The sequence below is a fragment of the Saimiri boliviensis genome, chromosome 13 (genome assembly GCF_048565385.1).
Source record: "Saimiri boliviensis isolate mSaiBol1 chromosome 13, mSaiBol1.pri, whole genome shotgun sequence".
Lineage (NCBI taxonomy): Eukaryota > Metazoa > Chordata > Mammalia > Primates > Cebidae > Saimiri > Saimiri boliviensis.
In genome coordinates this window covers 943,019-960,393 of record NC_133461.1, presented here as the reverse complement: position 1 = coordinate 960,393, position 17,375 = coordinate 943,019, and the positions used below count along the sequence as shown (strand labels likewise).

The 17,375-nt window shown below is 61.1% G+C and overlaps 1 protein-coding gene across 6 annotated transcripts in view; it reads left to right on the top strand.

Annotated features, from left to right (window-relative positions):
- The window catches only part of NFATC1 (nuclear factor of activated T cells 1), a 121,766-nt gene that overhangs the window by 34,057 nt on the left and 70,334 nt on the right, over positions 1 to 17,375 (top strand). For 5 of the 6 annotated variants that reach the window (XM_039463620.2, XM_039463622.2, XM_039463621.2 and 2 more), the window contains exons 3-4: positions 255 to 414; positions 15,700 to 15,902. In XM_039463620.2, coding sequence (XP_039319554.2) covers positions 255 to 414; positions 15,700 to 15,902 — 363 coding nt within the window. Of the gene's footprint in view, positions 1 to 254; positions 415 to 10,613; positions 11,435 to 15,699; positions 15,903 to 17,375 lie in introns of those variants that run through there. The other variant, XM_039463626.2, reaches the window with a different exon arrangement.

The following is a 17,375-nucleotide window of genomic DNA, read 5'->3' as shown; positions in this document are numbered from 1 at the left end:
TCAAAACCTGTCTTAGTGGAAGGCTGAGTAGCTGATGATAGAAGCCTGTCACGGAGGAAGAGGAATATGTTAAGGCTGTGCTTGGAAAATGTTTCCAGAGCAGGCGGGCGGCGACCGCAGGGCGTGATGAGTCAGCGTCGCGCGGACACAGGCTTGTCGGTGCCTGCGTTCGGGGTGAGGTGTCCGCCTGAGACGGTGCGGGGTGTCCCAGCAGAGGTACGTGTGGAGCTGACACCCCCTCTGTTCCCTTCCAGCCCGACCCTGCCTGCCCTAGACTGGCAGCTGCCGTCACACTCCGGCCCGTACGAGCTCCGGATCGAGGTGCAGCCCAAGTCCCACCACCGCGCCCACTACGAGACGGAGGGCAGCCGCGGGGCCGTGAAGGCGTCGGCCGGAGGACACCCCGTCGTGCAGGTAGGCGTTGCGGCCGGACTCACGCCACTCGCCGCTCTTCTGGTCCAAAAGTCGCTCTGGCACCACAGCTAACTGTGCTTGCAAAGTGGACCGTCCCGGCCAGGCCAGCTGTGTGCTCCCTCGTGGTCCGTCCCGGGAGCCGCGGTCCCTCTGACCTGGAACGGGGTGTGGCACGGCCCCTCCTCCGCCTCCGCACGCCCAGGCCCTCTCTCGTTTACAGATGGGCCCAAAGCGGGTCCCCTGTCCATGGCACTGCCTGTGGCGTGGATGTTATGTGTGGTTGATTCTCCCCTCTCCAAAGCCTCTGCGCTTGGAGGCAGGGGTTCTCGCCAGCAGCTCCAGCCTCGCAGTGTGGGGGCGGGCCTTAGAAATGCAGGTCTGTGGCCCACGCAAACGCTGGGCTTGGGGCTGGGGCCTGTTTTCAGCAGAGCTGCTGGGGGGCACCACGACCCAACTTGCTTCCCCAGGAGAGGAGGAGGAGGCGGCGGCTTTCAGAGAGGGCCTGCGCCGGGCCGCCCTGCAGCCTTATCCCTGCCTGACTGCCCGGGCTCTGGTGTGGCTTCTCGCCTTGTTCACACCTTGGGGGAAAGCCACGTGGAGTTAGGATGTTCGTCGGCTCTCTCCAGGGAGGTGTGCAGCGACCGTGCCGGGGACACACAGCATCTGCCCACACAGCCGCACCCCGTGCACCCCAGGCGTCGATGTGGACCCCGGGTGGCCATGGGTGTCGGCGTTCGCTTCCATCAACTTGTTACCTCATTAGCTCTAGACCCCAGACCCCGGATCTGCTGCTTTGGCCACAGAGCAGGAAGTGAGGCCTGGCCCCAGGTCCCAGGTTCCAGGGTTCCAGGGCTCCTGGCCACACAGCAGCACGGAGGACATTTTTCCAGCACATCCCAACAGCAAAACCCGGGCCCCCCAGCCCCGTCGTTTAGGGAATGATGCCAGCCAGAAGGGGCGTTCAGCGGGGTGCCCCGTGTTTTTATTTCCTTCTCTTTACAAGAATAGTGGAGGGAAGGCAGCCGCAGGGACAAATGGCTGTTCGCCAACCCAGCGGCCGGCACGTGGAATTAGCAGGCAGGGCGCCGGGCGCGCGCAGATGATGATGGGACATTGTGGCCTGTGTGCTCCGTGCCAATTAGTACCTGCCTTGCCGGCTGCTTGAAGCGGGGAAAAGCCAGAGACACGTCGGCGGCTGGCGGCCGGTTTGACATTTGAGGTCCCCGCCTCCCGGGTGGAGAAGGTGGGGCAGCGCTGTGCTCGGTCACTACAGGCGTCTGCCTCCCTTTCCTGCCTCGGTGTTCGCGGACCGAAAGCCTGTTATTGCCCCATGGGAAGGAGATCAGAAGGGCCTGGAAGTGAGGCTGAGAAGGAGGAGTGAAAATAAAGCAACAGAGAAATAATGGCCCGGCCCCCGTTTGCTGTGAATTATGTCGGTGAGGGGCGCTGGCCGTGCGCGCGGGAGCAGGGCGGGCTTCGTCGCCCCCTTCACCGTGTGCGGTTGAGGGGCAGCCGCAGGAATCAAGGCTGCTGTTTGGAGGATACAGTGGGACTGTGAGCGTAGAGAGCACTGAGGTCCGGTTTGGTTTTGTTTGGTTGAGACGGAGCCTCGCTCTGTCGCCCAGGCTGGAGTGTGGTGGTGCGACCTCGGCTCACCGCAGCCTCTGCCTCCCGGGTTCAAGCGATTCTTCTCCCGCCTCAGTCTCCCAGGTAGCTGGGACTCGAGGCAGCCCTCAGTTTCCGGGGATGTATTTTCACCGATCCGTGAGTATCTCGGGTGCCTGGTGACCCCGTGCCCACAAACACAGCTCAGCACCGGGCCCTCCTGCCCGTGTCTCCCGGAATCCCATCTCTGGTTTTGCCATCCAGGTGTCTTGGGCTTAGGGTACTGAAATCTGTCAATACAGATGCGATCAAGAGGATCCAGGTGTTCTGGAGGACTCTAGAAACTTGAAACGGCAATTTAAAATATCTTTAAAATGTACCCTCAAAAATGACTCCCAATCAAATGGCCTGTGCACACAGCAGCAGAACGGGATAGGCTGCCCTGTGTCCCACGGGAGGAGCCCTTTCCACTGACACGCAGGAGAAAACCGTCCCTGCACGGAAGACGTCCGCTCAGCACGTCTCGTTTGTGGGAAATTAGTAATTTAACGAGTTTTCTGATACATCTGTGGCAAAGTGAAGTTATTTCTATGCAAGTGTGAGGTAAACAGTTAAAGAGAGGGGTTTTGGGGGGTTTTGGGGGGTTTGTTTTCTCTTTCAGTTGTTGGACCACAAATTGGATGAAAATAGAATTTGTGCGTAATTGTAAAACAAGTGAAAACAGAACGTTCTCGGTTGCTGTGGAAGCTCGTAACCACAGAGGTGCCATCGTGCCATTGGGTTATTTTAGCACGTCCTCTGACAGCAGCTCCTTTCCCGCTTTTCAGAAGTGAGGCTCTTCGCCTGGCCTGGGGCGCAGGGGTGAGGCCGCGGGTGGTGGGCGCTGGGGCGCAGGGGCGAGGCCGCAGATGGTGGGCGCTGGGGCGCAGGGGCAAGGCCGGGGGTGGTGGGAGCTGGGGCAGAGGGGCGAGGCCGCGGGTGGGGGGCGCTGGGCGCAGGGGCGAGGCCGCGGGTGGTGGGAGCTGAGGCAGAGGGGCGAGGCCGCGGGTGGGGGGGCGCTGGGCACAGGGGCGAGGCCGCGGGTGGTGGGCGCTGGGGCGCAGGGGCGAGGCCGCGGGTGGTGGGCGCTGGGGCAGGGGCGAGGCTGGGGGTGGTGGGCGCTGGGGCGCAGGGGCGAGGCCGCGGGTGGTGGGCGCTGCGGCGGTGTCAGAGCCCCTGGGAGCCGGCGGCGGGAGCGTCCTGCGTTTGAGAAACGCTGTTCTCTTTATTGTGAGTCGCCTGTCTGATACATCTCAAAAAGCTTGTCCAGAAAATCAAAGCCCGGTGTCTCCGGGGCGCAGATGCGCCGTGGCGGGGGCCTGGGGGGCAGGTGCCGGCTCTCGCGGTCAGGAGCACGTCCTGTGCCTGTGCCCTGCATCCCCGTCCCCACGTGTTTTGCAGCTGGGAAGAGAAAATCGAGAGTGGGAGTGGCACCTTCTCTCCAGGAAGCGCCCGGAGCGTGGGCCGCGGGTTAGGAGAGGGTGTGGGCTCTTGTCTGTGGGCGCTGAGGTGTGGGAGGGACGGCTGGTGTCCGGCTCCTCCTGTCTAGGGCCTTTTCCTTCAGGGGGAAGGAGGCCACCCACTCCCACGGGCGCTGAGGGAGCCCTGTTGTCTCCGTGGGAATGTCATTCCTCCGCCAGGAAGAGACCAGCCCAGGCCAGTGCCCACTCTCGTTGCCACATGCTCATGATCACACCGTCCACACCCCGAAGCCACCTCCGTTATGGCTGCCCTGGCACTGAAAACACCAGCATCAAAGGAACAGAGCCGTGGTTTAGCCTGGAAGGGTGGGGCCCTGGAGCTGTCTGTGAGGGGGTCTGGGTGAGGATGGCCGGCAGCCCCTGGTGGACGTGGTCCCTGCGGGCTCTGGCAGGACCCCGGCCGTGGTGGCTGCAGCCCCTCTGCGGGGGTGGGGCTTTCGGAGGAGGACAGCCCAGGCCCCAGAGAGTGCGAGGGGGACAGTGCAGAGAGGGGTCCAGCGTGGGCCTCCAGCACGTGGCTGGCCAAGGCCTGTTTAGGACGAACTCTCTTTGCCCTGGCAGAACAAGTGACTCAGAGCCTCCCAGAGGTTCTGGCCGGGCATGGGTGACCAGCAGCCCACCCAGCCCTGGCTCCTGCCCACACAGCCCCCGGGTCACGGCCCCTCCTGCCCCTGCTCCAGCCCCTAGCTGCCCGTTCTCAGTGGTCTGGCCTGGATCTGTGATGCCAGGAGCGCTCCAGGCCGCTGTTTGCAGGGAAGGCTGAGGGGCAGCCGCCTGCTCTCTGCTGTCTCTTCACCGGCATTTCTAGTGACGCCTGAAATGACACACGGGACATTTCCCGGCAGCCTCCAGCTTTCCCCCAAATCCTGGCTCACACTGGGTGTCCTCGTGGGTGGCACCCAGACAGCCGCCACCCTCCACCCTGACTGCAGGTTCTGCCTGTGGGTGAGGTCCTGACCCCGGAGGACAGTGAGGCTGGGACCGGAGTCCACGAGGCTCTGGAGGCGGCTGGCTGTTCTTCCCGCGTCCGCTCCTCGTTCCCACAGCCTCCACCCTCGGTCCCGCTCGCCTTCTGGGGACGTGGACAGCCGGCGTCGGGCCGGCTCTTGCACGTTTTCCATCGGGGTGGTCTGGATGAGGCGGGCCAAGGTTCTTCCGCTGTCTCTGGCCGGGGAGGGCGGAGAAACCCCCGGACGCAGCGCTGAGGCCTTGTCGTGCAGCTCACCGCGTTTCCAGGCGTGACGGGGGAGGCCGGTCCTCCACCCGTGTGTTCCCATCGGGGGACCGTGGCCCTGCCCGGCTCCCCTCCCTGTCCGAGCAGGAGCTGAGGAGCGTGAGCGGCGCCCGCCTGGCTCCCTCTGCCTGGCTTCCTCCTGTTTTGCTTCCTTCACTCCTGCTGTCATCCTCACACTTGTCCCTGCATCCTGGGCCTGCGTCCTGCACTCTCCTGGAGGGGGCGAGAAGGGCCCAGGGCCCTGAGGAGGGGTCTTTGCCCTCGGCCCCGATCTCTGCGGCACCCACCACCCCGCGGGGGCACGTGGAGCTCTGTAGGATGTAGCCTGACCTCTGACCCAGGGTCAGAGAACACAGGTCCGTTTACCAAGTCACCAAAATAACTTGCCCGATAGCATCTCACCCACCACACAGGAGGCCGGGCTCATGTGAATAATTAATAGGTCACTGGAACGTGAAACAGGAGCCTCGGCCGATTCCGAAACAGCATTTCAGGTTTGCAGCCGGTGATATCATCGGTTAGGAGGGGGCAGCTGAGCCCCTGGTTTGGGACTTGGCCTCAGCTGCGCCGGTGAGAGGGGCTGGCGGGTCAGGCGAGGACCCAGGGCCGGGAGGCCGGACTGGCCCCAAGCACAGGACAGAGCGGGCCTGCTGGTGCCCACGGCGGGCTCGTGGGCGTCCCCCTCAGTCACCTGGCTCATACATCAACTTCGCCCCCGTAGTCTGGGGCAGATCTTTTTTCTGTCATGCAAGAAACAGCTGGAGACCAAGGAGTGGAGCCCACCCCGCCGGGAGCGGCTCTTCCTTTCCGATGGTTAAGTGGGCATTGGGCCGGGCTTTGGTTCCGATTCATTCTCGCTTTGTGAGGTGCCTTTCCCCAGCGGGCAGGGGCTTGGCAGGGTTAACTATTGTGAGGAGCGGGTTCCTGAGAACCTGTGAACACCGTGGGTGGATGACCATAGCACGCACTGTTCCACCCGGAGCCTCCACCGCACTTCATTATGTGGATTGCCGTGCCCAGAGCTCCTGGCTCTGCGTGCTCTGCCAGGCAGGCTGTTGGACTAGAAAGCCGGGGACAGTGGTCACTGGGGTCATTTGCTGAGAGCTCCTAGGCGCCTCTGGGAGCTGTGCAATTGCAGAGCTTTAGACAGCGGTCGCTCTGGCCCTCTCAGGATGCCACGCAGAGAGGCCCACGCACAGGGAGCATGCCACAGGGTGGAAAGTAAAATGCAGGTCGGACCACAAAACCACACGCCACGGTACCACTGCTGCCAGACGCTGGTGGCCCGCAGGAGGCACGGATTAATTTTTTATGGCCCTGCCTCGGAGCCGAGACAACAGCCCTCTCTTCTTTCAGCAAAATTTCAGGGCCAGTGACCGTCCCTGCCCTGGACAGGCAAGCGCAGAAACACGCAGGGAATTGCCCGTTTCCACATACGCCGTGGCTCCCACAGTGCACGTGGCCAGGAGAGCAGATGGGGTTGCCGTCAGGCTGTGTGTGTGTGTGTGTGTCGGAGGAGCACAGAACTCTGTGGGTGTCTGTGTGTGTTTCCAGGAGCACAGAACCGTGTGTGTGTGTGTGTGTGTGTGTGTGGTTCCCAGGAGCACAGAACCGTGTGTGTGTGTGTGGGGGGGGGTTCCCAGGAGCACAGAACCGTGTGTGTGTGTGTGTGTGTGTGTGTGTGGTTCCCAGGAGCACAGAACCGTGTGTGTGTGTGTGTGTGTGGTTCCCAGGAGCACAGAACCGTGTGTGTGTGTGTGTGTGTGTGTGTGTGTGTGTGGTTCCCAGGAGCACAGAACCGTGTGTGTGTGTGTGTGTGTGTGTGTGTGTGTGTGGTTCCCAGGAGCACAGAACCGTGTGTGTGTGTGTGTGTGTGTGTGTGTGGTTCCCAGGAGCACAGAACCGTGTGTGTGTGTGTGTGTGTGTGTGTGTGGTTCCCAGGAGCACAAAACCGTGTTTGTATGTGTGTGTGTGTGTGTGTGTGTGTGGTTCCCAGGAGCACAGAACTGTGTGTGTGTGTGTGTGTGTGTGTGGTTCCCAGGAGCACAGAACCGTGTGTGTGTGTGTGTGTGGTTCCCAGGAGCACAGAACCGTGTGTGTGTGTGTGTGTGTGTGTGTGTGTGTGTGTGGTTCCCAGGATCACAGATCTCTGTGTGTGTGTGTGTGTATGTGTGTGCATATGTATGTATGTGGTTCCCAGGAGCACAGAACTCTGTGTGTGTGTGTGTGTTTCCCAGGAGCACAGAATTCACAGTGTTGAAGCAGGAGCCACTCCCTGAGATACGTTGCCAGCTTTTGACGAACGGGGATTCACCATTTACTTCTCCCCTAAAGCAAAGGCCGCAGGCTCTGTCTTGCGTGGTGGGGACAAATGCCGGTGCTGCTGGGAAGGTGTCACGGGGTGACATGGTGCTGCCACAGGGCGGGTCCGCTCTGTCAGGAGAGCAGCGTGGAATGAGGTCGGCCCAGCCAGTCACTGCTGACAACAGTGGTGACGGTATTTGAGAAAACGGGTGGAATTCAGTGGAGATTGACTGGCACGGGGAAGGTGTGCGGCCGCCGGCAGGGCTGTGACACTGAGTTGTAGCCCCCTGCTCCACAGCTCCACCACCCAGAAGAACTGGCAAAAACGCAGCCAGGGGTCTCCCGACAGGCCTGGCCACTGAAATATTTGAGGAAATTTAAGATGACACCTGGGCTCTGGCGTGGCCGAGGCAAGTGACCGCTCCTGGTGGTGCCGGAGGGCCTCTCAGGTGGCCTTCCCAGGGACATAGAGGGACCCACACACTCTCTAGAGCACATTCTAGCCCAGCTTCAGAAAACCCACATTTGATGCCGGTAGGACAGGAGGGGTGGACATACCACCTGGAGGCCACGTGAGAAGCGACCACCTTCTGCAGCCACCACCCGGTGGGGAGGAGGCACCACCGCAGCTCTGGGGTGGGCCTGGTCCTTCCTTGCTGCCTGAGCAACGGGCCCTGACTCCCCACGGACGCCGTGGTGCCCCTGTGCCACACCCAGCAGGTGTGCAGTGACCGTGGGCTGCACTGGCCATGGCAGGTCACTGCCCGTTTCTCCTAGGAGCTGGGGCCGTGACCCAGCCAGGTTCTCCCAGGAAGGCGCGGCCACTGGCTGTGGCTGCCCAGTGCTGAGGGTGGCAGCCGTTTCTGAAACCTCCGGGGTTTGTGCCCTGCTGTGTCTGACCAGCTCTGGAGTCAGTGTCTCTGTGTCAGCGACGGTTCTAAGAGAAACCAGATGTGGCTTCAGCAACTCCTCTTTCTCCGAGGAGCTTCTGGGCGGGACGGCTGCTTTCTTTGTCTGTGATGGTGGCTGTTCCCTGTCTGTGCCCTGCCCAAGCCGGACGTGGGAGTGACGGCTGGGAGCACCCATGGGCGTGTGCCCGTCTGGGCCGGGCGTCTGTCCCCTGGACCTGTCTCTAGCCACACCTCCCTCCTCCAGGGAGGACACTGGGCCCTTGTCTGTGGACAGAGGCGCTTTGCTGGGGACAGCACAGACAGCTACTGGGCACCATCGTAGACACTTGGAGCACATAGTTGACCAAGTCTCACCCCGTGAGGCTCCCGAGGCTGTGCCCAAGGGAAGGGGGAGGTTTCACCCAGAGCTTCGGGAACGCAGGGCTGTGACACTGGCATTTGTGGGATGCGGTCCTGGAGGAAGGGCAGGGGTGCTGCTGGACAGCGACTCTAACGTCCCAGGGTCCCTCGGGCCCCTCACCCCTGCGTGGCTGGACTTGGCATCACTGTAGCTGTGTGGCTCTGGAGGTGCATGTGGCCGCTGGGTGGGCGGCACTCCTGGGGCCTCTCTCTCCCTCGTGGTTTCGGTTTTGGTGTGTTTGAGCCACAGGCCAACTGGCTTAGGGGCCATTCCGGAGCTGGGAGGGCTTTTGGGGAGGGAGGACAGACAGGGGCTGCTTGCTGGTCCTCAGGCCACCCTGCGAGCTCCTGGATGCGTCTCCCTGAGATCAACCAGGGCACTTGGCTGTGTGTGGGCTGTGCCGGCATAGAGTCGGGGGAGGCTCTGAGTGGAAACCACCTAACTTTTGACAAAGACAGGTTTTTCTGCTGCATGGTGTCAGGTGACACGACTCTCCTTGGTGCAGATGTCTCTAGAAGGTTCCATTTCGTCCTGTGTGGCCGTGGGCCGGGAATTCTATGTGCTCTTGGCTCTGGGGTCACAGGGTTGCAGCATTTCCCACTTGAATGTTTTAGAAGTTTCATTCTAGATAATTCTCCCTCCATGAAAAGTCCAGATTTCTCAGTGGGAATTAATTGATTAGATTTAATTAGAAACCTGAATGCATGTTTCTGGGCAGAACTCTTCAGCCAGAAGTGAGCATGGCTGTCTCTTCTCCGGGAGCTTCCAGGCACGATGGTGCCCTGCGCCCCCCGTGTCTCGTGCCCTGTGCCCTCCGTGTCCCATGCTCTGCGCCCCCGTGCCCTGCACCCCCGTGTCCCGTGTCCGCCCCCCTTGTCCCGCGCCCTGCGTCCTCCGTGTCCGTGCCCTGTGCCCCCCGTGTCCGTGCCCTGCCCCCCCGTGCCCTGCGCCCCCCGTGTCCCGTGCCCTGCGCCCCCGTGTCCGTGCCCTGCGCCCCCCGTGTCCATGCCCTGCGCCCCCGTGTCCCATGTCCGCCCCCCGTGTCCGTGCCCTGCGCCCCCCGTGTCCGTGCCCTGCGCCCTCCGCGTCCCGTGCCCTGCGCCCCCGTGTCCCATGTCCGCCCCCCATGTCCGTGCCCTGCACCCCCCGTGTCCTTTGCCCTGTGCCCTCCATGTCCGTGCCCTGTGCCCCCGTGCCCTGCACCCTCCGTGTCCGTGCCCTGTGCCCTCCGTGTCTGGTGCCCTGCACCCTCTGTGTCCGTGCCCTGCGCCCTCCGTGTCCCGTGCCCTGCACCCTCCGTGTCCGTGCCCTGCGCCCTCCGTGTCCTTTGCCCTGTGCCCTCCATGTCCGTGCCCTGTGCCCCCTGTGCCCTGCACCCTCCGTGTCCGTGCCCTGTGCCCTCCGTGTCCCGTGCCCTGCACCCTCCGTGTCCGTGCCCTGCGCCCTCCGTGTCCGTGCCCTGCGCCCTCCGTGTCCGTGCCCTGCGTCCTCCGTGTCCGTGCCCTGCGCCCCCCGTGTCTGTGCCCTGCGCCCCCCGTGTCTCTGCCCTGCGCCCCCGTGCCCTGCACCCCCGTGTCCGTGCCCTGCGCCCTCCGTGTCCTTTGCCCTGTGCCCTCCATGTCTGTGCCCTGCACCCCCCGTGTCCCGTGCCCTGCGCCCCCCGTGTCTATGCCCTGCGCCCCCCGTGTCCGTGCCCTGCGCCCCCGTGTCCCGTGTTCTGCGCCCCCGTGTCCCGTGCCCTGTGCCTCCTGTGTCTATGCCCTGCGCCCGTGTCCATGCCCTGTGCCCCCCGTGTCCCATGTCCTGCACCCCTAGTGTCCGTACCCTGCGCCCCCCGTGTCCATGCCCTGCACCCTCTGTGTCTGTGCCCTGGCCCCACAGCCCTGTTGGTGCTCTGGTGAGTCTGGGGTTTGTGCTGAGCACCATCCCTGCCAGGTCCGGCTGGAAATCATGCTGATGGGGTACGGTGGTCCCTGCAAGGCACAGGTTGGGAGAGCAGCCAGGAGTGTGAGGCAGCAGAGCAGGGCACTGGCTCTCCACAGCAGGCATGGCCTCTGGGGGCCGCTCTCCTGGAGAGACATAGAGACCCACATGCCCATCACACACACGCTTGCCCCCTGCACACGGGCACACACCTGCGTGTTCGCTCTCTGTGGGGTGTGTCTGTACTCAGTGGGGTGTGGGGTATATTCTGTCGAGTGTGTGCACATACATTTCCCAGTGTGGCTGTGTGTGGACATGTGCACATGTGTGTTCAGAGAACACTAGGCCTTGTCCCCACTTCTGGCTCAGACCTGAGTCTCCAGCCATGGCATCCGCATTCCTTCCCTGCTCTGCACGCTGGGAACCACCCACCAAGAGTCCACGCTGCTCTGGAGGGACACCCCAGAGCTGAAGGGGCCAGAACAGGGTGTCGGGCAGGTGACGCTGCCCCTTAAAGCCAGGCCGGGCCAGTTAACAGGGAAGCACTGTTGGTGTCCCACCTCACAGACCACACCGCTGCGGCGCACATGCCTGACCCCGCAGACCACACCAGTGCCACAGATGCACGCCTGACCCCACAGACCACACTAGTGCCACACACGCATGCCTGACCCCACAGACCACACCACTGAGGCACACACACACACCTGACCCCGCAGACCACACCAGTGCCACAGACGCATGCCTGACCTCACAGACCACACCAATGCCACACACGCATGCCTGACCCCGCAGACCACACCAGTGCCACAGACGCACGCCTGACCCCGCAGACCACACTGCTGAGGCACACACACACCTGACTCTGCAGACCACACTGGTGCTGCAAACAGAGGCACTCCCATGGACGCATTCGCCTGCACACACCCACTTCTGGTGCACACGCCCACACCCACGCAGGCTTCTGCGCACTGCACAACCAGGAGGTGAGGAAGTGGATGCTGTGTGTCTGTCTCTTGGTGGCTTCTCCTGGATTGTCCCTGTGGCCCCCAGAGCCCGCAGGCACCTGCTGCAGTGCAGAAATCACACCCACAGCCCCGCGGCAGCCGCCATCCGGCTTCTGGTAGGTGCCAGAGACAGGCCTGGCTGAGAAAAGAGGGGAAAGAGAGGGAGGACGCTGGGGCATGTCCTGTGCCTCCGACCTTGGTTCTGAGGGTGGGAGAGGGAGGACTCTGAAGCGTGTGACCTGCTCCTCCAACCTGGGGTTTGGGGCGCTCCCTTTGACTACTGGCTCCATTTTTTATGTCTTTTATTTTTGTTTCTGCTTTTTCTCGGTTTCTTGAGTAAAGTCTCCGTGGTGCGTACATTGTGTATTTTTTTACGAGGACCCTGTGCTGTCACCTCGGCAGCTTTGGCGTGGCGCGGGTGAGACGGGCCTGTGCTACAGGTCAAGTGGGTCTTGTGGTGGCCGCCATGTCGTCCTGGTCAGGCGCCCCTCCCACCCCCCACGCAGAGCGGAGCCACGGGCCACGGATGCCTGCCATCTGGGGGCTTTGTGGGAGAATGCGGCGGGATGTCCTCCCATGAGGGAGACACTCTCCTGCCCGGCCCCGGGCCCCAGGCCCAGCCCTGTGAGAGAGGCGTCACCTCTGGCTGCTGTTGTGTGTATCCCGAGGATTCCAGGGCTGAAAACAGGACCCTAGACACTGTCCACACAGCAAGGCAATCTCTTTAATTAATCCAGTGTGGGCGGATTTGGGGTTGAAACCGGTTTGTGAGCTGGTACTTCCTTGGGGCAATTTGAAAAATGCAGCTTTTCAGTGCCCTAAATGCATAATTTCCTTTAGGCCGACGCCTGCTCCTGTGGCCGCGTGGAGGAGCCTGAGCCAGCCGCCTTCACTGTGTGTGTGCGGGGGTGGGGGGCAGAGGGCGGGACATCCCCCTGCTGCGCGCTGCCTCTGTCCACCCCACGCCTCCCTCCCCCGACGTTCCCACCCACCCGTGAGCCGCCTCCCTCCACCCCACACCTCCGTCCACCCCACCCCTCTGTCCACCCCACGCCTCCCTCCCCCGACGTTCCCACCCACCCGTGAGCCACCTCCGTCCACCCCACGCCTCCCTCCCTGCATGCTCGCAGCTGAGTCCACATTGAATAAATTTGGCCTCAATCATTCTCTTCACCCATCATGTCACCGTGTAAGTGCTGAGGTCAGCATAGGAGCTAAAAAACATTTTAATATGTAGGAAACTCAGCGGCGTTTATACCTCCGCAGTGGAATAATACATTTTGTTTCGTTGAGCTTGAGGCAGAGAGGTCATTGTTGTGACAGGTTCCGCACCGTGCCAGAGGCAGAAGGCCCAGGCATTGCGACCACGACGTATTTAAATCACTTTTCCTAAAATGAACTTTGTGTTTTAAATAATAGATGTTTACCTCCTGGGTTAGACCTTAAATATTCCCGTTTTCACTGAAATGGCATTTTTTTAAAGGACACAGTTGCACCCTGAATCCACAGCATTCATATGCTACCAGAGAACTGCCACAGGAGTCCTGGGCAGTTTAAATGGGCGTTTTTAAACCACGTGACCTGGGCCAGGCCCTCAGAGCTGCCCACACCCCTCCCCCGCCCGCAGAGGGGGTTTTGGTAAGAGACCGTTTACATATGTTTTCTACGTGAATTAAATATTCGGGTACCAAGTCTTGGAAAATGGAATGCTGTGTGCAGGGCCTGCTTCCTAATCCATCTCTGCTTTTTTTTTTTTTTTTTTTACATTTCCCGTCCTAAAAATATGTGAGTCCTACAGAGAGTCCAGGCTTCTCAGAAAGTTCAGGAAACAGGCAGAAGCTGGCATCGCCCTCCCCGGCAGCTGAGGGCCTGGACGGGCAGGTCCTAGTTCCCTGTCTTGAGGGTTTGCTTGGAGACACTGGTGTGTGCATAGGGAAGAGAGTCTCTTGTTGGGAAGGGAAAGGTGTTTGTCCTGAAGTTACGCAGCCTTGAAAGGAATCCCTTTGGAATGCGGGTGGCCTTCATCACGGACTCCTGCGGGTGCCACGCACATCACAGCCATGTCCTTGTCCCCTTCTGTGGCCTCCCCACCGTGTTCCCACGTGGCACCTGTGCACATGGCAGCCGTGTCCTCATCCCCATCTGTGGCCTCACCACTGCATTCCCATGTGGCCCCCGTGCACATGGCAGCCGTGTCCTCGTCCCCATCTGTGGCCTCCCCACTGCATTCCCACGTGGCGCCTGTGCATATCGAAGCCGTGTCCTCGTCCCCATCTGTGACCTCCCCACCACATTCCCACATGGCGCCATCGTTTGGCCTCGGGCTTTGTGTTTCAGACCCCAGATGCCCCTCCATTGTCTTAGCCGGGGTCCAGGTCCCAGCCCGGCCTATCAGTCTGGGCCTGGCGGTCAGGCCCTCGGTGACAGCAGCCAGAGCTTCACTGTGGCCTCCTCCCGGGGGGCTCTGAGTTCAGCCACTGGGGAGACTGGCTTGTTCTTGGCTGCAGTGACCGCAGGGAGACTGAGGCTGAGCTGGAGCCGTGGAGCAGGGGCCATCTTGCTGCCTGCCCGGGCCCCTCCAGGGCCATCTCCCCTCTGCCCACCAACCTCTGAGAATCTGCCATGTGAGGGGCCGGGGCCCGTCCCCTGCAGTCTGTGAGGGGCAGCCCCTGGCTCGGGCTCCCCCGCCCTCCCCCAAGCCTCGCTGGCCCTGCACAGACATCTGCGTTCAGTGGCATCCGCCGTATTTTCCTGTGGCCGGAACATGCCTACAGGAGTGCGGGATTCGCCTCTTCACGTGGTCGCTCTGCCGTGGTTGCCCTCTGTTTTCAGAGATTTTAAAACCAGTTTAGTAAGAACATCGACCGCAAACATGACCAGAGGGATCTGCGTGTCCCGGGACGGGGCGTTGCTGCAGGCCCTGCACGGACCACGTCATAATCTCAGGCTCCGAGGCTGGGGCTCACCGGGGCGCACTCTGGGGACGCAGACGGGAAGGCGCTCTGAGCGAGGGGTGCTCTGGGAGGCCCCGCTGTGCAAGGTGTGACCCCCACAGCCTCACTCTAGGCCAGTGTGCTGGCTTTGAGAAGCAGACGTTCCTGTTCCCAACCAAACTTGCCTCTTGCAAATAGAATCACACTGCAGTGATTGGAAATGGTGGCGTTAAAGGTAAAAACAAACAGTTATAAAAATAACTCAGTGCGGAAGGCGGACCCGTGCGCGTGGTGCGGAGGACGAGGGGGAGAGAGGGCGTTGCCCTGGCGTTTACCCCTCAGACGCCACGAGCGACTCGTCCCGCAGAGCAGCTGGTCCCAAATACGTGTGCGCTGGCCAAGAGATCACGCCTTCCCAGAGGCGGGAGCAGGGCCCGGCTGCCCACGTCCTGGAGGAAGACCCAGGGCGCTCCATTCGCCAGGGTCTTATCCGGCCGTGTGGGTTTTGAGCCTCACACACACAGCGCTGCTCAAGAAGCTGTGAGCGGCTCCGTGGGTGGTGTGGGCCGTAGGTGCCTCCAGGCATAGTTGCCCTGGGCAGTGTCTGCTGCCCATGTCTGCCTCTGGACACCAACTGCATGGCTGCCCGGATGGCATTGAGGACTCCCCTGCCTCTGCAGGAGGAGGGTGCAGCGGGCTGTCAAGGAGGGCCCGTGGTGCCGTGTGTGTGCACACGCAGCGTGGCGTCCACTGATCAGGAGTGGGAGTTGTGTGCTGCCCAGTTCCAGGTTACTGGACCACAGGAACGTGGGTCATGTCCTGTGGGACCTCGTCTGGATTTATTCGTGAAGCAAGGCCTTACACATGGCTCAGCGTGGATATAGCGTTTCTGCACTCTCTCCCCGCCAGCTTCACGTGGCCTCGGTGTGGGCACTGCCCACATTCCCCACCAGCTTCACATAGCCTCGGTGTGGGCACTGCCCATACTCCCTACCAGCTTCACGGGGCCTCGTTGTGGGCACGGCACTCACTCTCCCACCAGCTTCACATGGCCTTGGTGTGGGCACTGCCCACACTCCCCTGGCAGCTTCACTGTGGCCTTGGTGTGGCCTGCACAGGTGTGCGGTGAGCATGTGTGCGGTGCTCCATGTGCACACCCATGACCATGCATGTGAGAGTGCCCGGGAGCCTATGGATATGTGCGCATGTGTGTGTTTTTGAAAGTGGCAACAGGTATTTAAAGCCTAGCCCTCAGTGGCCAGGACCGTCAGGATAACAAGGCATTTCTAGTCTGCTTTAGAAATACACTAGTATGACATCGCAGAGACACAAAAAGGGGGCCTGGGAAGGGACGCAGGCCTCGAACCCCTGCAGGCTCTTTCTGCGCCCCGGGGACGTGCAACAGTCCGTTTGCGCGGTGCTGAGCGGGTGTTCTGTTCTCTCGCCAGCTCCACGGCTACTTGGAGAACGAGCCTCTGATGCTGCAGCTGTTCATCGGGACGGCGGATGACCGCCTGCTGCGCCCGCACGCCTTCTACCAGGTGCACCGGATCACGGGGAAGACCGTGTCCACCACCAGCCACGAGGCCATCCTCTCCAACACCAAAGTCCTGGAGATCCCGCTCCTGCCGGAGAACAACATGCGTGCTGTGTAAGCCGCGGGCCGCGGGCCGCTGGCCTCGGGGGCGGGGGCTGCAGGGCGCGCCTTCCTCCCGGCCCTGGGGGTTTGGCCGGCCCCCCACGCTTCCAGCCTCCATGGCCAGGACACTCTTGGTTTAATGGCTAATAAGTGGACTTCACTTGTGCTTTTGACACTGGAGTTGCTTCTCTCTTGGCTTTCAGCCCTGCGTATGTTGCCACTTAAAATGATACCTCAGATACACGGCTGTAAATCTCCTCCTCCGCGTGCAGCCCTGACCCAGGACCCTGTTTCTTTCTGAGCACAGCAGCGCAGATGGTGGAATGGTTAAAACACGAGCATCGAGAAGTTAGAGCGGTCGGACGTCGGGTCGCATTTGACCTGAGGCGTTGCCGGCAATGCAGATAGGACCTCACTGAGGTGCGCGGTCTCATCTGACGCTGCAAGTCGTTTAAAAGCGAATTTTTAGTCAGCTGAAAACAAAACGTGATTTCCAAATAGGGCCTTACTCACTTACTCTCAGTTTGTGCCACACACACGGACCCCAACGTGTGAAGGCAGGCAGGAGGAGGACAGCTGGTTCCCGAGAGAGTCACGCGGTGCCGTGGTGGGAACAGATAACAGACACGTCTGTGGGTGAAAGCGTGGGGATGGCTGACATGTGCAGACCAGCTTTGCAGAGCTGGGCCAGAGGGCAGGGACAGAGTCTTGCGAGGTGACCGCAGGCCGGGAGCCTGTGCGGTGGGGAGGCTGCGTGGGCGGTGCCTGTCCTGGTGATGCCCTCGGGGGTGAGTGTGGAGGTCCCGGGACAGTGAGGGAGGCACGTGGTAGATGGCGGGGGCCACGTCACATGGGGCTTCGCATGGGATTTTAGTAAGTTATTCAAAGCCTCTTAAGTCGAAAACAAAGGGAAGGTTTTCCTTCCACGTTGGCTTTTAAAGCGTCTGGGGGAGTCTGCACACCTGGGAACTCATTCCGAATCCCTGGGTTTGCCTCGAGAGCTGTCATCCGAGTTTCCCAAGGACAGGGCACTGTCAGGTGGTTTTCCAGAACGAAGCTTGCGCTCCACGGCCACAGTAGACGTCCTGGCTTTGCTGGCGGCTGCGTTCACCCCACCATAATGTGGGCAGCCAGGACCGTGCTCTCAGACTGCCTTTCAGGGATCAGGGAGTCTGCACTTATTCTCTGCATACTCTTAGTTTATCAGGAAGAAAAATACTGGGTTTTATTGCATTGGGAACGTACACACGGAATGTGTTACTGGAATCTCGTTTTGAATCAAATTATTGAGTAAGAGTTTATATGAAACCATAGAAGAAATGGGTTTTACACACAAAAAATGAGGGCTTTTAAACATAGTGGAAATGACAGGATCTTGTAATAAACTGAGCTTTTTGGAAACTACTCCAAGATGAGAGAGCAAGCTGCTGCCTCCGGCCCCTCCCCTGGGCTGCTCTGGGACGTCCCGTGTATGTGGCCAGTGTG